Below are 24,130 nucleotides of genomic sequence, written 5' to 3'. Positions count from 1 at the left end.
CTAGCAAATTATAAAAAACTTTAAAAAAAAATTTTTTTTTTAACGTTTATTTATTTTTGAGACAGAGAGAGACAGAGCATGAACGGGGGAGGGTCAGAGAGAGGGATACACAGAATCTGAAACAGGTTCCAGGCTCCGAGCTGTCAGCACAGAGCCCGACACGGGGCTCGAACTCACGGACCGCGAGATCATGACCTGAGCTGAAGTCGGCCGCTTAACCGACTGAGCCACCCAGGCGCCCCTAAAAAACTTTTTTTTAATGTTTTATTTATTTATTTATTTATTTTGAACGAGAGAGAGCGTGAGCAGCGGAGGGGCAGAGACAGAGGGAGACACAGAATCCGAAGTAGGTCCAGGTTCTGAGCTGTCAGCACAGAACCTGACATGGGGCTCGAACCCACGCACCGTGAGATCATGACCTGAGCCGAGGTCGGACGCTTAACCGACTGAGCCACCCAGTGCCCCTATAAGGAAAGTTTTTAAATGTCACATGTAAGGAATATATTGAAACCGATCCTGCTGACATCAGGCTCTTTTAGTAGGTGAGCATATGGACTTTGGACGAGGACAGCATTGTGTGAAATTACTGCCTCTGCCATTAAATAGCTGCGTGTCCTTTGTTGTATCTTTTAGGACACCTCGGAGTTTAGGACACCTCCCCACGCAGTGGGGAGATCTGTTTCATAGGGCTGTTGGTTAACATCAGCAATCTGTAGTATGTTACATTGCGAGCACAACGCTTAGTGTGCAGAGTTCTGTTCTGAAATTGTTTTTTGCTTTATTTTACAACCATATTATTCGTTGGAGTGGCGACACTTTATTTTCTGTTGATTAAAAAATATCCTTCCCCCATTGTAAAGCATGGCATGTTAATTTTAGTGAATTTAGAGAATAAGAAGAGTATAAAGGAAAAAACCATAATTCCACAATCCACTTCTGACTTACGCTGTTAACACTGGCATGTTTTTCCTTCGTCTTCTTTATTGCTATATATATACATATATATACATATATACATATATATATATATATACATGTATATATATATATATATACATGTATATATACATATATATGTATATATATGTGCTTATATGTGCTTGTGTTTACACGTAAATAACCTGTACCAATTTGGGGGTGCCTGGCTAGCTCAGTCGGGAGAGCACATGACTCTTGATCTTGGGGTCGTAAGTTCGAGCCCCATGTAGAGATTTTTTTAAAAAGCAGAAAAAAAATCAGTAACTTTTACCTTTTGAACAACTGCAGTTTTATGTAGTAATACTCAGGTTCTATTGGACTCTTGCACGTGAGGGACAGTTTGGTGTCTCACATAGTACGCTGGTTCTAAAATCCACAGCGATGTTTTCAGTGCCTTTATCTTTTTCTACCCATTGGTGTTAACTATTTTATTGTATTAATGTATTTTAAAAATATGAGCAAGAAATAGAAATGGAAATGGTTAATATTAGTTATTAAGATGTATTGGTTTAAAGAACTAAGATAAAGTTGTAATCAAGATAGAACTCTTACTTATTTGTAGAATGGCACATTTTTGCTATAGTTTATTTGCTTTAAGTCTGTCAATGATTAGTTCAGTTGGTGCAGCCACTGTGGAAAACAGTATGTAAGTTCCTCAGAAAATTAAAAATAGAATTACCATGCAGTCTAGTAATTCTCTTGCTGGGTATTTGCCCCAAGAAAACAAAAACACTAATTCCAAACATGCATCCCTGTGTTCATTGTAATAGCCAAAATACGGAAGCAACCTAAGCACCCATCATTAGAATGATGGATTCAGAAGATGTGGTGTATATATGTACAATGGAATATAACTCAGCTATAAAAGAGAATGAGATCTTGACATTTGCAGCAACATGGATGGACCTAGAGGGAATCATGCTAAGTGAATTAAGTCAGTCAGAGAAAGACACTACCATGTGCTTTCACTTATATGTATAATCTAAAAAAAACAACCAACAAACAAAAAACAGAAACAGACTCATACAGAGAACAAATTGGTAGTTGCCAGAGAGGAGAGGAGTGGGTGGCAGGATGGGTGAAATAGGTGAAGGGGATTAAAGGTACAAACTTTCAGTATTAAAATAAGTCACAGATGTGAAAAGGACAGCATAGAGAAAATATAGTCAGTAATATTGTAATATATGGTGACAGATGGTGACCACACCTAACTATGGTGAGCACCGAGTCATGTGTAGACCTGTCAAATGACTGTTGCACACCTGAAATTAATATGATTTGTCAGCCATACTTTAGTAATAACGTTGAAAAAAAACCTGTAACTCAGTTGTGAAGGATAAGTGTAGAATTTAAAAATGTGCTTGGAAAAAAAAATGTGTTTGGAATGGCAGAAAACATGCTGAAGAAAATAAAGCAGAGTATACTTAGGGTTTTTATACTTTAATCCCTTCTCTCTTTCCATAATGTAGCCCATTTCTGTTTTTACAATTTCAACTTTCACATATCTTCAAAAAACATTTCCCCAGAAAATTAGCACACAGAGGAGGGCCAGTTCCTCCCCCCCCCCCCCCCCCCCCCGTTTTAGAAACCCAGAATCATTTGTGTCATTTTCTGTGTCCTTAAAATTGTTTTAAAAACATGACTTTTAAAGTCTTTATGTTCCATTGTGTGGCTATACCATAATTCAGTAATAACTCTGAATAGATATATTTTTCCTCTTTTTATGTGGATAAGTGTAATTAATGACTATGACGTATAAATTTAGACTGTTAGCCAAAAAAGTCTGAACCAGTTTGACTAAGAATGCAAATTTGTTCATTTGAATTTTATTTTCCCCTCTCAGCTTGATTCTTTGCTCATGATAGAATCTTGAACCTGGAAAGGACCTTTTCATCGAAGCCCAGAATGACATTGGAAGCCCTCGTAGACTGTGCTATACTAGAAGGGAACTAACCTCTAAGAAACCTCTCTTTCGATTTGGGGGAGACAGAGAAGATGGGGATAAATTGGGAGGGAGCAGTTACAACTGTATTTTCGTTCTCTTTAGCTGACTCCTGTTGATCAGCTTTCCTGAGTAAAATGCTGCTATTAGGCTTTTGACTCAAAAATAGACGTGGTCTTGAAAATGTATTCATAGCGGTGCAGCATTTCAGCTGATGGGCACAAGAGCAGCCACTACAATAGTGCCCCGGTGGAGTGCTCCCAAATGTTTTTATACGCCTTCTTTTAGTAGAGACTCAGAGGAGCTCTGCTAATAAGTAGGTAACCCCTGTTCTCTGAATGTGGTAGTTTGCTCAGCATTCTACAACTAGTATGTAGAGTCAGGACCTAATTTCCAACCACTTGACTCTAAGTCAGTGATTATTTTCGTCACTCCAAACTGTTTTTACTGCACAAACCGCTCAGTTCCTATGATGAAGGACTTGGAAGAGGGTATGAAGTATGTATAATGGAAAAACCTCCACTCATTCAGTTGAGGACTTCAGTAGCAGTATTTCCCTCCTAGAATTTTTAAATGCATTCATTTTTTTATTCACTGTTTTCTTTCAGACTTGCATTAGGCTGTTTGCATAGTGTCCTTCCTGTGACCGGTCCTGCCCATCCCCCAAATCAAGGTCATTTACGGTTTCCTTTCTTTTTAGGAGACTAGTTTTCATTCATTCTTAAGCTAAAAGGAATTTGGATCTTTGGGATGTATTTCATATCTCCTGGTTATTTTCTCTGCTCTGTTTCCCCTGTCCTCCTCTGTCCATATATTAACTAGACTTCCTCCTCTATTATTTTCCTTTCCGTTTCTTGTGTAGTTTTTTGGTTTATAGGTGATCTGTTCTTTTCTGTACTCTATCGGATTTTTTAATGGAGTGAGGAAATGGTTGAATCCAGTCCTCTCCACCTGCCCAGCCCCATTAAAAAAAGTTTGTCTTCAAAGTTTTAGTTATTCATTATAGAGTAAAACCTCGATTATGAGATCTATAGGTTATAACTTTTTCTTAGCATTGTCAGAGCAGGGATTTTTTTTTAGCCAGTGTTAATTATACAGAAAGGAAATAGATTTGTGTTTCACTTAAAAATCTATTTCAGTGGGATGGATACAGAAAAGCACAAAAATAAGTATCCGGAGATAGGTCTGTGTTAACATTTTGGTTTTTATTTGCCTTTAAAATACAGCTTAGCATGTAGCTGATTACACTATAAATATGGTTTTGGATCCTGCTTTGTTCAAAACTCAGCATCTTAACAAACATTTTCTCACATCATTACAATTTTTTTGGTAATTGTTACAAATGGCCACATGATTTACTGAACCACTATACAATGTTTTCCAGATTTACTTTTTAGTTTTTGGATAGTTAAATGGTTGTAATGGGCAAAATTTCTGCGTAGGCTTAAATGTTTGTATTTCAGGTGTCTCTTTTTTTTTTTTTTTTTTTTTTTTTTTTTAAGAGAACAGGAGCGGGAGAGGGAGGGAGAAAGAGACTCCTAAGCAGGCTGCATACTCAGTATAGGCTCCATCCCATGACCCTGAGATCGTGACCTGGGCTGAAATCAAGAGTTGGATACATAACTGACTGAGCCACCCAGGCGCCCCTCAGGTGTCTCCACTTGGTCAAAGGGAGTTTTTTTGTTTTGTTTTTTTTTTTTACAGTCAATTTGTTTCACATAAGTTTTTTTAACCCATTTACTTATCACCATCAGGAAAAAGAGTGCTTTTTCTCATCATTCTATTCATGTTATTTTCACTGTGCATTTTTCTGTTAATTTAATAATGAAAAAATCACATTAATTTTCTTGGTGTTTTTATACTAACAAGGTTAAACATTGGACAGATGTTCAGGTTTGAGGAATGAGATCTGAATGAAAATATTTTTTTGTTTGAGAATATTTTTTGGCATAAGCATACCAATAAGTTTGTTAATCCCCCTTTGTACCACTGTACAGGAGAACTGACCTTTAAAGCATTCAGCTGACATGAGCCCCTCTTGTCACAGTAACCCTCTTTTGTTGAATGATCTCCCTCAGTTCTTCACCCATGTGTTTTGAATGGTACTTATTCTGTTTTTGTTGTTGTTTTTTTTTAAGTTTTATTTATTTATTTTGAGAGCAACAGAGACAGGGTGAGCCGGGGAGGGGTGGAGAGAGAGGGAGAGACCAGAATCCCAAGCAGGCTCTCCACTGTCAGCACAGAGTCTGACTTGGGGCTCGAACTCCCGAAACCATGAGGTCATGACCTGAGCTTGAACCAAGTTAGACACTTAACCAACTGAGCCACCCAGGCGCCCCTAGTTATTCTTTTCCAACATGATCTTAACTCAGCTCTTGACTGTCCATCGCCAGCGCCGGCCAGCCTTTTGCCAAAGCTGGGAGAATCTGCAACTCTCCCATCTTTCTGAGTTCATTGATGGGGCTGGGGCGGTCACATGATTCAGACTGGACGCTTTCTCTTTCCTGGTAGTAAAGAGAAGATGCGAATCTGAAGTAGCCAACTGCACATCTCCTGCGTTAGGGGAGAAGATGAACAGACAGAGAAAAACAAATATATTAGTATGTGTGTATTAAAGTTCTGTGAAGTTTCAGTCTTTTAGTTCTTGAGAGCTGTGTAGACTCTTGCCTTCTCTAGGTTTGGTTGATTAGCTATTGTGTTCAATCTGGAGATGTGTGTGCATTATTTCAATCAAGCCTCTTTTGGCTTTAAGGAGTCCTGTCCTGCCTTAATGTACTTGTAAGCCCAACTCAGTGTAAGGTCATTCTCATTCGTTTGTAGAACACCATGCTAGTAAGCCTCATGCTGGCTGGTAGTTATCAAACTGAGAGTAGAATAGCCTTTGTTATAAGCTGTTCCAACTCAGTGGGGGAAATGGGCGTGCAGGTGATTATTAGAGTCAGGTGAGAAACATTTCTAGGGATGACCTCATTGATTTGGCCTCTGAAGGCTGAATTGAAGAAGCAGTTGCAAAGCAGGTGTTACATGTCAGCTATATTTGTCTCTCTCTACTTGACACGTGGTGTCATTAGTTGCAGGGCGTGGATTGTATTTGTAATTTTTTATGTCACTTGTTACTTTGCTCTTAAGTGGTAGGTGTTCAACAAATACTGGTATGGGCTCCAAATAAGAAGGTTTACTTTCTTGGCATTTCTAGGCCCAGAGATAGGACTGCCTTTTATGGGAAAGGTCATGCGAAGGTGATTGACTGCAGTGAAGGAAGAACTGAAATAGGGCACGGTCGAAATGGGCTGTGTAACAGGGTGGGCTGGAGCACCCTGCCGCGGGAGCACACAGCTCGGTAATCCGTATAGGTGACAATCGAGCCGCCAGCGGACATGCCATCTTGGGTCAGCTGCAGGCCCTGCTCGCGGAGTCTGGGCACTCGGTACTCGGGTAGCATTGCTCTGACAAGAGAGCACACTGAATTGCTCTCCGACTCTCCAAGGCTTCCCCCAGAAGGGTTTCATTTCCACTCACGTTCCCTTGACAGAGCAAGTTATGCGGCTGCACATAACTTCCAAGTAGTTCGGCAAGTGCCCCCGCACCGTGTGTTCCGCTCAGAGGAGAAATGGGGTATTTGTAAACGGCACATTATAGCTGTCAGAGGCCCTTGAAACATTTTTCATTCTTCCTCCCATGTCTACAACAGACCCTTCGTTCCCCTCTATTCTACTTGGTGCAACATAGCCATGCGTCTGGTATGTTTTCTTCATTCTCCTACTCAACCAGTATGGATACCATTTTCCTATTCTTTTTTTTATCCTGACCTTTGCTGAGGCAGATGGAAGTTCAAGCTTTATCTTCTTTGGGAGGAGGAGAACATTAAAGAGAGACGGAGTTAATGTGGTGTGAAAATGACCTCATTGTTTCTTAGGACCAAATTGAAACCACTTTTATAAACATGTATATAGAGTTAGCCAGGTAACTTGCTAACTTGCTTCTTTTAATAATGGTGAATCTTACTGCTGTAATTAGATACTCTTGAGTTTCAGCCACAGAACCATATTTGCATATACTTTTTCACTTCTAGTGATGCTTTGGTAATGCTGAGAAGGCCTGTCTGTCCCATCATGCCTTTGGACAACCTTTGGAGGCAAGGTTTACAGGGTTGTGGTAGTGTGTTTTGTTTTGTTTAAGTTTATTTGTTTATTTTGAGAAACACAGAGAAAGAGCACAAGTGGGGGGGGGGGGACAGGATCCGAGGTGGGCTCTGTGACTGACAGCAGAAAGCCCAACGCGGGACTCGAACTTATGAACCATGAGTTCATGACCTGAGCCAAAATCAGATGCTTAACTGAGCCACCCAGGCACCCTTACAAGGTTGTGTTAAACACTGGCATGGTTGCCTTGGTCTGAAGAGGAACAGAAGCTACTTTATTGTAGTTGGAAGTTAGGCACAGTGGAGTGTGTGTGTGTGTGGGTGTGTGTGTGTGTTTGAGAGAGAGGGAGACCGAGCATGAGAAGGGCAGGGGCAGAGACAGAGGGAGACACAGAATCTGAAGTAGGCTCCAGGCTCTGAGCTGTCAGCACAGAGCCCCATGTGGGGCTTAAACTTAAGAATCGTGAGATCATGACCTGAGCCAAAGTTGGACGCTTAACCGATTGAGCCACCCAGGTTCCCCCAACACATTGGATTCTTAATAGTTACCCGTGTTAAGTTCTTTCTTGGACCAACAGGGTAATATCTCATGTGTTTTGCTAACTTTCTTTGCAGTATAGGTATCTTGCTTTATTCACCAACTGTGAGATTTTGTTTAAAAGTCACATCATAAAAAAAAGGTCGTATCATAAGCATATTGGGAACCTGTAAGATGTCAGCTGCTGTAGATTATTTCTTATCCTTACTGAGGCTTTGCTCTGATCCTTCTGTCCCTCAATATGAGGGAATCTGATGTTCACACCAGTTTTCATACATGTTTTCTCCATATCGGAATGCATTCCTAGAAGAGTGTTAGTGTGAATGAAAAAATGAATATATACAAAAGCTTCTTCAATAGTTGAACAGCAAGTTTAGCATCACCTATGGAAGGCAGTTTTTTGGTAATAGGGAAAGCAAAAGAAAGCAGGAGGTCTCCTTTTTTGACATCTTTTCTTCCATTTTTCTCACATATCATCTGTAAAACCTTAAGCCATTTAATCTGACATGTATACAATTAGGGACAGAGGTACCAGCTCTGAAGCTGAAGGAAAAAACTTCATAGCTATGGATATAGGCCTTTTACTTTTCCCCCTGAGTCCCTAGGTACAGCTGCCAGGTTTCAGATTGAGAGAGTCAGAATGCCTGGGTTCAGTTGTACCTTTCCTTGCCTAGGGACTGGGTGATTTTGTGCAAGCCTCATTTCCTACATCTTTTTTTTTTTTTTTTTTTAATTTTTTTTTTTTTCAACGTTTATTTATTTTTGGGACAGAGAGAGACAGAGCATGAACGGGGGAGGGGCAGAGAGAGAGGGAGACACAGAATCGGAAACAGGCTCCAGGCTCTGAGCCATCAGCCCAGAGCCCGACGCGGGGCTCGAACTCACGGACCGCGAGATCGTGACCTGGCTGAAGTCGGGCGCTTAACCGACTGCGCCACCCAGGCGCCCCTCCTACATCTTTAAAATGGAAATAGACCTGCCTTGAGTGTCATCTGAGAATTAAGTTGGATAACACAGTTAAAAAAATTAATGTTTATCATATAGTCATACCTTTAAATGTATGTGTTCTGGGGTGGTCTTAATAAGTTTTACTCTGTTATAAAAGCCAGTCTAGCTATGAAATACTCAATACTGCATCACTCATCTATCACTAATGACTAATTTACTTTGGATTATCTTAGTTTTTATACTCCTTACCCAACTACTTTGTAAAATGGTGGTGGTGGTGGGGGAAACGGTGCAAGTATAATGAGCTGTATGTTCCCTTTTGTGGGCCGTCTTTTTCCACAGTTTTAATTACATGCAGTCCTTCTACCTTGTTCTTGTTACACAGTGAAGTAAGTACTTCTGTTTACTCACCTGTCCTTAGTATACCCTGGGTAGTTGAACATACAGAAATTTTGCTTTTGCCTCACTGTTTCCAACTCTGTCAATCTCCTAGTGCCAGCCTTACTAAGGACAAAATCTAGATCCTTTGACAAGGCATTTAAACCCTGGCCTGTCCTTTCAACCTTGTTTCCTAATGTAGCACTGTGCTCCGGGAAATTCTTATCATTTGCCAGGTGCCATGTGGGTTTCATGTTTTCCTGCCTCTGCCTTTCCCTATACTCTGCGCTTGACTCGAACATTCTTTTTCTTCAGCTTTTCATTCTTCGGGGTGTGGTTTAAATGCCATGTAGTCTATAAAGCCTATATTCTCCTCCTAGAAGTAATTTTTCCCTTTGTTGAGAACTTAATAGCATCTGGTAGATCACTTTGTTTTATGAGGCACTGACCTCTTTGAGGACAGGAACTAGACTGTGTGTTATCCATATTTATATGCCTTGTCATGACTTGCATATATTTGAGTTGGCAAACCTGACAAATCTGTTGAAATGAGTAGTTTGTTCCAGTAGTTCTCACCTCCGTCCCGTCCCATCTAGTGCTCCCTCCCACTCTGTAATGTGTATCATATAATGTAAACCTCTTTATTATGATGCCGCTTTTGTTTATCAGTTGTTTTCCTTCTACTTGTTTATTTTTACGTTATGTTTTATATATTTAGAAACATTTTATGTTTCTAAACTGTTTAGACAGATATTTTGTGTTTCTTAATTTCAAGATAATAAATAAGATCTCAGTAGGTAAATGCTTGGGTGCCTTGACACAAGATGGCACTGTTTTCAGACGCTTGCATCTGCGTCTGAATTTATTGAAATGTGACAGCTACAGGAACATGCTTAAATGCCATAAGCAGCATTTTCTTTGTAGGCTTCTTCAGAATGATACATGACCCATGGTAGAGCTGCCAAAAGGTAATCTTCTGTTGATTCCCATGGATAACTGGAGAAATGGTATATAAAAACCATGCAAAACGAATAGAAGCCGAGAAGTTATGAGCATCTATTTTACCTATATCATGGCCAGATTTCAAGTTTTCTCCTAAGGTTTTCATATATTACCAAGGCTACTTGTGGTCTGGGTCATGGGACAGTCTTTCATGGGGTCCTGCTGTTCTGTATACTTGCATGGCTGGCATCTTTTACCTCTAGGTCCACACTCGCTAAATGGCAGTAACACCCTGTTCCCTAACATGTTTTCAAAATGTTCCCTAGAGGGGAGAGCCAGTGATGTTTAAAACATTGTTTTATGAGATAAATAAGGAGTTCTTTACCGTAAATTACAGAATCCATTAGGCTGGCATTTTTGCCATAACTAAACATGGGAACACTGGTCAGACTAATCAGCTTCCATTTTGTGATCAGAATAGAAAAACAGTGCATTTTGCTGAGAACATTAGTGAGCTTTTTGTTTAAAGTGCTTTAACTGAACTTTCCAGCCTGATGATTGCAAATCAGTGACTTATTTAAAACATGCATTTAATTTATGAACATTATAAACAAAACATTTAATTTTCAGAAGACAAAATTATGATGTTAATTGTGTATATAAAATATAAAGGCATAAAAATGCATGTGTGTCTGTATACACACAAAAAACATTTGAGATTTAATGAAGCCCCGAATAATTTGTTTGGTAGTATGTACATGTATTTGAATTGTGAATATGTCTGGCACGAAAAGTAATTTCAGACAAAATTTAAGACGTGATGTATTAACTACTTGTAACTAGCCACTCATTTTATCTACCATTAAGAGAAGAAGAGCTCTGTGATACAAGATTTTGCCCTTTCTTAGATGCCCTCTGGATTAGAGATGGTTTTTAACTCTTTGGACTACCAACTATTTTAGTAAATAGCAGTAAAAGTAAATTAAAGTATCTAGAAAGGGGCAGTCACTATGATTTTCCTAAAAGGCAACAAGAGGCATTTGAGTCTTGGAAGCGCATAACCCAGAGTTGATTGGTCTGTTCTCTTGTCAGCTGGGTTTGTTTAATGTGATCTGGCCCTTACACACTTGCTAAATAGGGAAATGATGTCAATATAATGTGGAAGCACTGTTGGCTCATAGGCAGTATTTCCTCCAGTGGTAATATATGGACTGAAATGGGATAGCCTTTCAATTAAAGTGGAAGATTTGGTTATTTATGAAGATCTTATGAAAAAGCTTAAAAATCTTACAGAAATGATTTAAAGAATTCATTTGCAGGAAGTGCTATTTCAGTGACTTCTAGAACCACCACACTTTGCCTGGTTAAACACTCTAAGGAAGCTCAAAACCATTTACTCCTGTGTTTATAAAGGAAGAAAATGAGAAAAAGGAATGTCTCCCCCGGAATTGTATTTTTTTAATTTTGTTGAAGCTGGTCTTAAGAGAAAATGTCTAAAAATTCACACTCGAAAGGAGAAAGCGCAAATATAAGATCCCAAAGAGTGGACCAACTGTGATTATTTGGTGCAAATGTTAGGGGAGATTTAATCTTTAAAGTTGGTGATGTTTTTGTTAGGAATGTGATCATAAAATAACATAGGTTTGAGTGCACTATGCCTAATCTTATTTTCACCATTAGCCCGATTATTTTTAGATTTTGCAGAAAGTAAGCTTTTTCCTCAGGAATATCCATAGGATGATATAAAAGCTCCTGAACATACACACCCACCCATTTATCTGCCTATCCTTGGGTTGTATTTTACTAAATGGGCTCATTCTGGTGCTATCAAAAAGATTTTGTCATGAATTTTACTGCGTTATTCTTGCAAATTTGATTTATCGTGGATATAAATTTTACTGGGTCTTAGATTATGCTTTTTAATAAAGATTAATGTTGAGCATTAAGGTCTGATAAATCGGGGAGTTGTTGAAATGAGCTAAAAGGCATCAAGGCTTGTTTAGTGCTGAATACTGTGATATTCTGATTGGGTATGCTAGATTAGGTGTTATTATTTTATGGAGATTTACTTTACAGTATTCTGAGCTTTAATAATTTATAAATGGGCATAATAAAGCAGAGCCCTACTTTGGGAGGCCCCATATTGTCTCTTTATGGTACCATCTGTTTGCTTACTCTCTTGTGGTAAGCCGAGGACTGGCATGCTATGTATGACCCATGGGACAAATCCAGCTTCCTGCCTGTTTTTGTAAATAAAAATTTGATTGGAACATAGCCCTGCCCATTTATTTACATATTGCCCACAAAGCCATAAGTACTATCCTTTACAGAAAATGTATTAAGCCCCTCTTAAACAATAGGCAGAAGAACAGTAGCGATCAGTATTTTGTATCTTAAAATATTTTTAACCAGGCCTCAGTGAGACTATTGCACTTAATTTTAGGAAAGGTGCAGTCAGATCATTGTGGGCGTTGTTGTATTTAAGCTAGTTTTGTGAGTTTCACTTTCTAAGATGGGTGGATTTTTTTTTTTTCCTTTTGTAATCTAATGTTGAGCATTGAACTGATAAATTCTTTAGTTCTTGAAGGTGTGAGTAAGGACAATAGAAATTCAGGAGTTGATTGAAGTCGCTGTAAAGTTAGATGTATTTAAGGTCAGGGAACAATTTATTTACTGTACAAAGAGGAGGACAGCCACTTCTATACCACTGTAGGCATTGGGTTAATGTTGGTCAAAATCTGTTGACAAAGAGAATGAATTCCCTTCCTTCTTTTGACACTTAACTAGGAATATGTTAATGATTCACATTTTTTAAGATTGCCATTTGAATATTTAAGTGAACGTTATCACAAAGTAGTCTAACTTTAGACTTTAAAGTTTTCTTTTAAAATGATTTTAAAATTATAATCAAGGAACATAGCAAGGGGTATTTTAAATTTTATAATTAAGTAGAAATTGTGATTTAGTTAAAAAATTAATCCTTAGCAAACTTCACTAAAATAAGAATGTAGAGAACTTGAATGACATAATTTATAAGTATTGTTCCATGGATATTAAATTGTACACCCTGAAAACAGAACATACCTTTTAAAAAGTAATTATGGGATGATTTGAAAATTTACTCATTTCATTTCTTTCTTTCCTTTTTTTTTTTTTTTTTAATATACAACTCTCAGATCTGTTAGTAGAAATGTAACAAAACCAAAAGCAGTTCCCAGAAATTAAATCTCTATATTAGGAAACCCATGGGTTAAAACAAAATTTCACTCTGCATTGGAAGACTATTTAGGAAAAATGCATAAACTAAATCACAGTGGATAAATCTTACAAGGTTCAGCTTGGCTACACAGAAAAAATATTAAGTAGCTTGAAAAATACTTGTATTCATTACTACAGTCACTTGAAAAGACTAAGCCCACAAGACTAAGACACTTGAAAAGACTAGCTTAGAGTTTTTTAGTAGTTGACCTATTCTAGTAAGTCTTTGGAAAGTTCTAGTCTGTCATTTATTAGAATCTTAAAAATGAAAGTGGTATTATGGATCCAAAAATATTTCTTTTTTATTGAGAAGCTAATTTCATGTCTTCTTTCAAGAATCCAGTATTGAACTCTTCTGGAAAAATGGAAGAAAAAAAATAAGAGACGAGAAACCTTAGAGCATCTTTTTGAAGAAATGGTGGAACTTGTATGATAGGTTAAGAACTCTGTGGCATTCTTACAGATTCAATTAGAATCATCATGTGAGGTTTCAGTGACTGATTTATAAGTTCCTTTGAGATGATGTTAGAATTAAAACCTTTGAAAGATTTTTTTTTTTTTTAACAGAGTAAACAGCTTTGGTATTAATGAGACTTTGTTATTCTCATTAGAATATGCTCTTTTATGTTCCTTACATGAAGGATGGATGTTGTCTGTGAATTACAATAGTTGCATCTGTTATGTTAATACCCCTCACCTCTGTAACACCAGCTTTTCTGGGTATATATTAATGCATGCTCTCTTTTTATTGCTTATGTAAATCTAATGTAATCATTGCCTGAGGTTAAAAAAAAAACCTAACCGCTGAAAAACAGTTTATTCATGGCCTGCAAACTTGCTCGTAGAACAATGCTGGCACAAGAATATGTCTTATTATAAATATAACCTAACCATATATCAGTAATGGAATCTTTTGAATGTGTTTGGAATATTTTGTGGTCAATTCTTTCTCTCTTTCTCTAGGACTTGGTTTTTGTTGTACTTTTTTTTATTGATTAGTACATTACATTCTTAGCAAATATCACTCTATTGATTTCATGTAAGTTTATTTACTGTTGAGTGCTTCTGATGATTGTCTGTGTAAAATCTGTTTGAGAATTGATTTCATCTGTCTCTGCATTTACTGTGCTAACCTGAATTCTACAAATTGGGATTCGGCAGCATTGTAGGGATGGGTCACAGACTGCCTCTTCCCCAAAGCTTTTAGGCTGTTATACTCATGTTATCTATTAAAAGTAGGGTTTAGATCTAAAGTCTGGTTTTGTGCTTTGCAAAAATTTAGCATATGTGAATTCGCAGTAAAACTGTTGAAAAATTCTTTGTTGCTTAAGTAACTCTAATATTGCTACTCAGTCATGAAAAGTGGTAATAAGATTGATTTAACTCTTGGGTATTGAGTCAGTTCTAAGGCAAGTTTTTTTGCAAGGGTATTTGGTAGAGCAATAACTTAGTTTTGGAAATATTTGGGAAAAGGGTAGTCAATAATGAAGAATTGGGAGGCTTTTTAAAAAAATGAAAACATATTTCACTTTCAGTGCTGTATTTGCATCTCAGTGTCCTGATAGATTTCTGTTTTGATTTTCTGCTGACAGGTCACATTTAGGGCAGGCAAAACATAAGGGATATAGCCCTCCTGAGAGTAGAAAATCTAATTCTAAGGCACCCAAAGTGCAGTCTAATACTACTTCTGAGCTGTCAAGGGGACACCTTTCTAAAAGGTAAATCTTCACATTGCTTGTACATTTTCAAGGCAGAATTATTTGCATTTGAATCATTGCATAATATTAAAATTTAGCAGGTTATCCCAAATGTTGTGATAGGTATTTTCATTGTTCCCTGAATGTAACTTTGAGGGTTAATAGTTGATTATCTTTGCAGTGATGTCAATGCAGCGGACTCTAGACAATGCAGTTTTGCCCTTGCTTAGAGAACCTCTTTAACAAACTTTTATAGGCATCCGAAATGCCATTTTACCTTCCCCCCCCCCCCCCCCCCCCGAAACCCTTAAGTTTTTTATTGTTTTTTATTGGCAGAGCCAAAGGTCATTGATTTCTTAAGATCTAATTGGTAGGAGTCTTTTAGAAAGGAGTAACACAATACTATAAAACTTTCTTGCCTTGATTTGCATACGAAAGTGCATACATTAATGGTTATTTAAAGCTTTGACAAAGAAGTTGTATTTACAAATAGAGTGTCAGTATTCTAGCTTCAACTGGTTCTGAGCATTCTTTTTCTTGTAAATTTAATTCATGTTTTGTGATTGGTGGGGGGGTTAGTGTCAGTAATCTTTGGGCTGAGGAAATGCCCTGATCTAATCAAATATTTGATCATGTCATCAAATATTTAGCCATTTAAAGTCACACCTATCCCCCCCCCCCCCACTGCCCCCAGTTTTGAACCATTTGAAAACCTGTATTTATTAAGCCCTGGACTCAATCAGGAAAACTTTTGCACCTTTTTTATTTTTAAAGCATTTATTGCATAGATTTGAGAAGTTAATAAGTATTATAGGACAGGTTTAATGATGGCCAGCCGATACTAACTCTCTTCTTATCTACCCTGTCAGAAGCTGCAGTTCATCATCTGCTGTCATAGTTCCACAACCAGAGGATCCAGACAGAGCCAATCCTTCAGAAAGGCAAAAAACGGGGCAGGTGCCTAAGAAAGACAATTCTCGAGGAGTGAAACGCAGTGCTAGTCCAGACTACAACAGGACCAACTCTCCCAGCTCTGCCAAAAAACCGAAAGCACTTCAGCGTACTGAATCCCCCTCAGAAACGAATAAGCCACATAGTAAGTCAAAGAAGAGACATTTAGACCAGGAGCAACAACTGAAATCTGCACACTCGCCATCGACAAGTAAGGCTCACACCAGAAAGAGTGGGGCCGCTGGCAGTTCACGGAGTCAGAAAAGAAAGAGGACAGAGAGTTCTTGTATAAAGAGTGGTTCTGTGTCTGAGTCCACTGGTGCCGAAGAGCGATCTGCAAAACCCACCAAGCTGGCTTCAAAATCCGCCGCCTCGGCCAAGGCTGGGTGCAGCTCCATCACTGATTCTTCCTCTGCCGCCTCTACTTCCTCCTCCTCTTCCGCTGTTGCCTCGGCCTCCTCCGCCGTGCCACCAGGGGCCAGGGTGAAACAAGGAAAAGACCAGAACAAGGCCAGGCGTTCCCGTTCGGCATCCAGTCCCAGTCCCAGAAGAAGTAGCAGGGAAAAGGAACAGAGTAAAACTGGTGGCTCTTCAAAATTCGATTGGGCTGCTCGTTTCAGCCCTAAAGTTAGCCTTCCTAAAACCAAACTGTCTCTTCCAGGGTCTTCTAAGTCAGAGACATCAAAACCTGGCCCTTCTGGATTACAGGCCAAATTGGCAAGTAAGTGGATGGCGACATCTCTTTTTAAAATGAAATGTTTCTTGGTTTGTCAGAAGTGACTATGCTTTCAAGGTAGTCCGATTTGTTTTGCTTTTTTTTCCGGCCTGAGGCAGTCTCAGGTTTATTACCGGATCTGTTTGTAACAGTGCATAATAATTGATGCTGCCTTTAGTTTGAAGGAAACCGGTAAGAAATGGTGCCTTCTTATTATTACTAAGTGGTCACATTTTAGTGCTGTGTCTTTCTCCTTATAGTTCTTAAGTTATTTCCTGTTATCAGGGCAGGACATCAAGTTGGATTTTCTATAAGCAGACCAGAAAGTTATTTCAGTTATGAGTCGCTTTGGACCATGATCAAAAATCACATGGTGGGTTGTGTTTTGGGGATGATACATTCTTGATGTATGGAAATACTGAGTGAGCTAAGTTTTCAAAATAAATGTATCCTCGTATAAATTAAGCCTTATTCACATGTCCTGTTTTGTGGCCTTGAAGGAGTCTGGTCTAAAGATGAATACCTCTTATGTTCCCTACACTGGCTTTGTTTTGTCCCACATAAATGGGAAAGAGTGTTGCCCTCTTGAACCGCGGAAGAGAGCTAACATTCGGGAATAATACATTTCAAGCAGAGAAACAAACTAGATGGGAGATAGGGATCTTGAGGCACTTTTCTCTTTCTCTTTTTGTCAAAAGGCTTCTTCAGGGAAGCCAAATGTTCATGTCCTTAGAATGATTAGGACTGGTGGCGGCCCTCTTCAGTTACATGATTGCTGTCACACTGAAGGGTGTTCTTTTCTTTTTCCTATTTTGAGAAATCTAAAACACACAAAAGAATGATATAGCCCTTATGTATAGTTTTTTTTAAGCATTTAATTTTTGTAGTATTTATCCAGGAAGCTTGCTTTTGACCGTCTTTTTTTTCTTTGCCCTCATAGAACATTTTAGATTTATATTTTGTTAGGGCTAGAACCTTTTCTTGGTTCTTGACAATTCTGTATAGCGTGCTAGTATTCTTGTCAAAGTTTAGCTAATATTGAATCAGCCTAACCTAATATTGAATCACAGCCAATTGTCAGCACTGTTTCCTTTAACCCTACTATCTGTACTTTCACTTGATTCAATATTAGCTGAACTGTGATAGGAATACTAGTAGGCACCACATAAAATCTTGTCTTTAATCTGTACCATAGGGTTATTGTGAAAATAACATCTTTTACGTTGCAGCATTTTGTTCAGTTTGGCATTTTATTTTAATTTTTTAGAGTTTATTTATTTTGAGAGAGAGTGCATGCGGGGGTGTGGGGGAGAGCCAGAGTAGAAGGAGAGAATCCCAAGCAGGCTCTGCTCTGCCAGCTCAGAGTCTGGCATGGGGCTCAATCCCACAAACTGTGAGATCACGACCTAAGCCAAAAATCAAGAGTTAGATGCCCAACCGACTGAGCCATCCAGGCACCCCCAATTTAGTATTTTAAATACACCTTACATCTGTCTAAAATCTTTTGAATTTCAAGGTACAGATACTGGATTAAGATTAAGATTGGTATCTCGAGGGGCACCTGGGTGGCTCAGTCGGTTAAGCATCTGACTTCAGCTCAGGTCATGATCTCACAGTTTGTGGGTTGGAGCCCCACACTGAGCTCTGTGTTGAGAGCACAGAGCCTGCTTGGGATTCTCACTCTCCCCTTCTCTCTCTGCCCCTCCCCCCCACAAAATAAACCTTAAAAAAAAAAAAAAGATTGGTATCTTCAAGTCAAAAGGGAATTAAAAGCCAGGTAAAAAAGGGCACAGCCAACTGTCCCGTTGGATCTGCCAAGGTTTTCTAGGCACTTGGAGTTAGCTTATCCCTTTTATACCTCTTCTTCTCTGTTTTTAAGGAAGTAGAGAAGTGTGAGAGTGTGTGTGTGTACACATGTACATACGTACGTACCCATTGTAGTAGCTGCGTGACCTCCACAGCCATCAGGCCAGGTTGAGTGTGTGGCATGTTCAGTGGAATTCACTTCTCCACTTCTGCTTTCCAGTTGGCTTTACTTGAAGAGCTTACCACTTTCAGCTCTTTTTTCTGGGGAGTCCAGTGCAGGGTGAGTTCAGATTGTTCTCGAGTGTCATGTCCTCAACTCTTCTTGGTCACTCGTTTTCTTTTCTTCAGTCTGTTAACAGGAGTTTTCAAAGAAAACCCAGCCCCCGGTGGGTTGTCCTTGGTTTCTCTAAGTGAGAAAGCACTGAATGTCCTGTTGCCACCTACCCCTCTGCTGTAATAAAACCGTCTATGAAACTCACTCTGCACGTGGTCACAAACGGAGTAGTTTAAAACTCACCTTGGATTATCTTCCTCAGTTTCACAAAATCTCTATGTGTTGTCTGGTCACAAATACCACTTTCCCATTTTCACTACCACTACCCTAGTTCTGAGCCCTACGCTGTTGAAACAAGAGAAGGTGCAATTCCTTAGCATCTGATAAGTACGAGGTATTTTACATAGGCCATCCACTTACTTTTTTTAAAAAAATGGTGCTTAAGGATAGTTATTAAGGAAATGTATTTCATGAGGTGAGAACTTGCACGGGTAACGTGTCTCACAGATGGCAGAGCAGCGATCGGAAGATGGAGGCTACGCGTGACTTGAAGCCACAGCCTCTCTTTGCCGCTTCCTTTTCAACCTTGGGAGCTCTGTCTTGTGCTGATACGCCGTGTTTGGGGTCGTTAAGAGACGTTAAGGTCCCAGAGGAGACGAAACCCAATTTGATCCTTCTTTACTGGGGTTGATTCATCTTCAGAGGTGAATGTTGTGTGAACCCAAGGATTTATATCCTACCATTCACTACAGATTTGTTTATTTTCAAATAGGTGAAAATCATTTCAGAACAAAATAGTAGGGAATATTTACGTGTAATGTTCTTACAAGTGCCTGATAACTGGTAAATAGTTTACACGGATCATGTCGTTTACTCCTCATCAGCCCCGTGTGGCAGATACTATTCTTACAGGTAAGGAGACTCAGGGACAGTGGTCAGGTTGCCTGCCCAAGGTCACAGAACTTAGAAGTGATAGAGCCAAGAGTGAAACCCAGGCCATCTGGTTCCAGAACTCAGTCATGACACTAGAAGCATAGGATTGAGTAGATTGGGTGAGCTAAATCTAGGAAGGCTTCTTGAAGTCAGACAGGGCAGGGTGGATTTTAGGCATGATTACATGTGTCACTTCGGGAAAGAGTTTGTAAAGTAAGAAGCAATACTGCGATAGAATTGACACTACTTGGTAATTTTACTTAAGAACATAGGGGCAAAGTAAGGTAGTTTTGGGGGATCTCTTGAGTTTCGGGGATAGTGAACTCTTATTATACAGGTAAAAACCCTGGGTTTGAATTCTAGTTCTGCTCTTTTATCAGCTGGCAACTGTGGGAAAGCTCGTCATCTTTTCCTTATAAATGGGCATAACCGTTTATTCGAGGAATAAATGAGCAGACTTAGCATAGTGCTTATTAGTATATGAGATGCGTCATAGAATTTAGAGTGTACACTAGAAGTTGAGTGTCTTAAGACAGAAAACACATTCAGCAACCTTTTGAGAATGAAGGACTGATAAATCCTAGCCTGTGATCAGTTTAAAGCATAGCTATTTTTAAATTTGGAAGGTCTTGATTTAGTTATATTACTTCTTCATAATTTTGTGTGTTTGGGCCAATCATTCAGCTATAGTTACAGTAGCAGCCTAGCCCCTGATGTTATATGTAAAACAATATTCTTGTGAAGCATCAATAAAAGAATGTAAAAATAACTTTGTAAAATTAACGTGCCATGCAAACATATAAAATGGTGACTTGAGAGTTACTGCCATATATTTGAAGGGCTCTTTATGCATGAGGAATCCCCTCCCGCCCCACCCTGCACGTCAACCCGGGGACAAGATTAGATTCAGTGGGTAGAGGTTGAGAGGCAGATTTCTGATTAGTGTATCTCGGGGAACCAGAATCTGCAAGTTACCCGAAAAATGGAGTAGACCACTTTGTGAGATAGAAAGCATTCCAAGTTGGGTAGTTACTTGTTTTCTTCAACTTGTTAGCATTCAGTGAACCTGTTAATTAGAATATGGTATGTTTTCTTAGGTAAAGGCTCACTGATCTGATTGGTCAGTAAAACTTCATGGATCAGTACTTACGTGAAACTTTGTGAAAACTCATTTCCCACAGCCAAATACTACTCCAAATACTACTCCGGGAGATGGAGCATACGCGTTAACACATCGAAGGCTGTGAGAAACCTCATGGTAACTTCTGCTTAACCTCGTAGTTTACAGATTTGCCTGACCACAGGTCATTACCTCGGGAGACAGCAGTAGTCCAAGGAGCACCTTTGGGAAATGATACAATACATTTAGTTGGGACACTTAAGCAAGACGACCTTTCCCAATGTGCTGGTTCGGCAACTGTTCACAGACTGATGGGCAGGTTCCTGCTGAGGAATTAGAGTTGGCAGGAGAACTAGTGAAACAGCTACTTTTGTGATGGGCTTCCCAAAGCCTTGTGGCTTGCCAGCTGCAACTGATCAAAATAGCTCAGTGGCAAAGGTCACACACTGTATCAGTTGGTTGAAGTCTCGAGAATGCCCCAGAAAGGATAGTGTTACGTGACAATTTTTAATATGCATTAGGAAATTATTCTTGCTCTGTGTTGTTAAACGTAAGCAAACAGACCTTCTCAAAATTTACGTAGCGTAAATGTACAACCAGTGGGGCAATGTAATGACTCAAATGATTTTGGAAAATATTTTATATCTTAATGTATCTCCAAATGTTTTTACAATTATTAATGGCTTCAAGATCTATTTTGCTGATTTGCCTTTTTAAGCTAAATTTGAAATAATAGGACTGTTTCAAAGTACGTGCTGAGTGTAGTAGGTGATGGATGGCATAGAAATGTAAGAAAGTTTGTGATCAAAATCTGGGCTGTTACGGAACTTCTTTATGGAAAAACGTAAAGATATTTCTAGTCTGATATGTCTGTTTGCAGATCTGGTTTCCTCTCATTAGTTAAGTGGACACCATGTGCACATTATTAATAACATAGCAGCAGTTATCAGCTTATTTCCAGCTTGAGTTTTCTACTCTTCTGGTGCCTTGCATGCAGCCTGTGGCCATTATTAGAACTAGACAAGAACCAGGCGGATGCAGAATTCTGGGAAGGTAATTCAGTCTAGATCAGGACTCTACCGTCAGCCCGAGACTGAGACATGGTGCTTTGCACCTCCAGCCTGGAAGGAAGAAATAAGAATGAGTTGAGAAGGAGAGAATTTAAGAGTTACACTCTTGGTTTCACCTAGAGTCTTATAGGGTCATACATGCCGAGCTTATATAATTAAATTATTTTTCCACCTCCTGAGGTGTTGGCTGAGGAGCTTAAAGGGAAAAGAATGAAGTGGTGACAGTTTTCTATATGGTAAGACAGCTGTTGAACTAATTTGGCAACTTAACACTGTAATAATTCTAGTATGTAATTACTTTGAAAAATCACCAATGATTCCTAATAATTTTGAGGCTTTAAAAAAATTAAATTAGGAAAATGAGTTGCCAAATTTAAGAACATTGAATGGAAACAAGTATCATCAGCTTCTTTGTTGAGAAGGCTTTGTTTTATTTTACCCAGTGAATTTTAACCAACCATGGTAGGTATTTTTGTATGCCACGTTAGAATAAGAATTATTTTGGTCAGATTACTTTTTACTGAAGTTACATATAAATTGATTAGGAAAAAACAGTCTTCCCGCCACATTGCCCTTCCCCATTGGATTATTTTGGTATCTATTTCCATGTGTTTGGATTATGTACTCATGTTTATTTGTTGCTTTTCTCCCCCCTCCAACGTGTGCTCTGTTACACACCCTTTATGAAAGTTACCGCACCTCTGTACCCACCAAGCACACACTGCATACACTTCCCATTTGCCCCGTCATGATCAATGCCTGATGTTTGTATGGAGACAGAAATGCCATTTACAGTCGTGTCAGAAGGGTTCCTTTCTTAAATATTTTTGTTTTTCTTGATTTAAATATTTTGTTGATGTTGTTTTCCTTTTCTGTGAACCCATTACTCCAAACTCTTTGCTAATTGTCTAAATCTTTTTCAAGCTGTCTACTTGTGTTTGTTAAATTTTCCTAAAGAAATAAAGTCTCTGGATGGCTGTTCTTTTATGCCTGTGCACTGTTTTTATTTAGCCAGGGTATTTTCTTCAGTCTTTGGTTTCTTCAGTCTTTGGTTTAGTTTTCTGTTAATAGATCCCACATTGTCTTTCCTGGATTACTATTCTGTGTGATGGAACCTCACTTCCACTTGCTTTCTAAGAAAGCGTGCATACAAGATTTTTAAAGGCCTTTTATTTATTGATTTTTCAGATCTTGAATGTCTGAAAGTATATTAACCTTGATACTTGTTTGAATGAACATAGAGTTCTGAGTTAGAAATTATTTTTCTTAAGAATTTTGAAGAATTACATTATTTTTAAGCGGTTTTTACTGGAAACATTCTGATTCCTAATCTGTTGTATATGTAACCCATTTTTCTGGAATCTTGCAGCTCGTTACCTCTGTGTCATGATATTGCCTTCCCTTTGGGTTTTCATTTCTTGTTAGGGTACCCCGCAGCCCTGGTTTCCCTTGGGACTCTCACCTTAAAACCTGGATTAGAACCAAGCAAACCGAAATGGTTGTTCACTGTATCCTTGTTTCTTTCTCTTTCTAGATCTCCTGTTGTTTTGGATGATTATCCTCTTGGAAAGTTCTGGTCTTTTCATTCTTGATTTACTTTTTTGTTCTGCTTTCTGGTAGATTTCTTCAACTTCTTCCAACCTTTCTATTGAGTTTTTTTTGTTTGCTCTCTATTTTCAAGAGATTATTTTGTTCTCATTTCCTTTTTGTTACGGACGCCTTTCTTTTTTTGACGACATTAATGGTGAGTTTTCTTTGCACTATTCTCTTATGACGTTTTTTTGGGGAGGGAGGTTGGTTTGGTTTTGATTTTCATACCGGGAAATTTCCTTAGGCTTTGGTAATTCCTGGTTGTTTCCTCATACTCAAGTGTATAGGGACCAAAAATCCAATTTGTAAGCTCTGAGCACAGAGATGAGATTTGACTGAAACTCATTCTCTAGTGATCTGGTTGGTTTAGTCATTACAAAACCTCCTCTATCATTATTTTTAGATCTTTTTCTTTGGTAAAATTCCACAGAGAAGATTCCTTTATGCTCCTGCCTGGAGTTAAAAGCTGACCTGACCGAGGTCTGGGGGCTGAGCAGGAAAAGAGGCCACCTGTCATCTAATATGTCTTGTTGATGCTTGATCTTCCTGCCCTCCTCTTATTTTGATATGGTGCACCTATATGCAACTCTGTCCTTTGAGAATTTCTTTGTTTTATACTTTCTTAAGAATAGAGGTCTTGTGTTTTGCTGGGTCAGCAGAGGGACAGTTACCCAGCTGTACAAGTGGGGGAGGGGATCTGGGGATCTGACTGCTTTATAAGCAGCCTGTCAACCAATCCTCAGTTTTAATTCCAGAGCCATCCCAGAGGTACCTGGTACCATCAATTCCTGAACCTTTGTGAAATTTTGAGTGGCCCTCTCATTGGCAATTGATCTCAGTTTTCTGGAA

The 24,130-nt window shown here is 38.9% G+C and overlaps 1 protein-coding gene across 18 annotated transcripts in view; it reads left to right on the top strand.

Annotated features, from left to right (window-relative positions):
- Positions 1 to 24,130, top strand: part of TRIP12 (thyroid hormone receptor interactor 12) — a 140,117-nt gene that overhangs the window by 40,578 nt on the left and 75,409 nt on the right. For 11 of the 18 annotated variants that reach the window (XM_019838808.3, XM_019838807.3, XM_023259779.2 and 8 more), the window contains exons 3-4: positions 14,718 to 14,843; positions 15,692 to 16,494. In XM_019838808.3, coding sequence (XP_019694367.1) covers positions 14,718 to 14,843; positions 15,692 to 16,494 — 929 coding nt within the window. The remainder of the gene's footprint in view (positions 1 to 14,717; positions 14,844 to 15,691; positions 16,495 to 24,130) is intronic. The other 7 variants (XM_023259785.2, XM_023259786.2, XM_023259784.2 and 4 more) reach the window with 2 other exon arrangements.

This window comes from Felis catus, chromosome C1 (genome assembly GCF_018350175.1).
Source record: "Felis catus isolate Fca126 chromosome C1, F.catus_Fca126_mat1.0, whole genome shotgun sequence".
In the NCBI taxonomy this organism is placed as follows: Eukaryota; Metazoa; Chordata; class Mammalia; order Carnivora; family Felidae; genus Felis; species Felis catus.
This window is presented reverse-complemented; position numbering and strand designations above follow the sequence as displayed.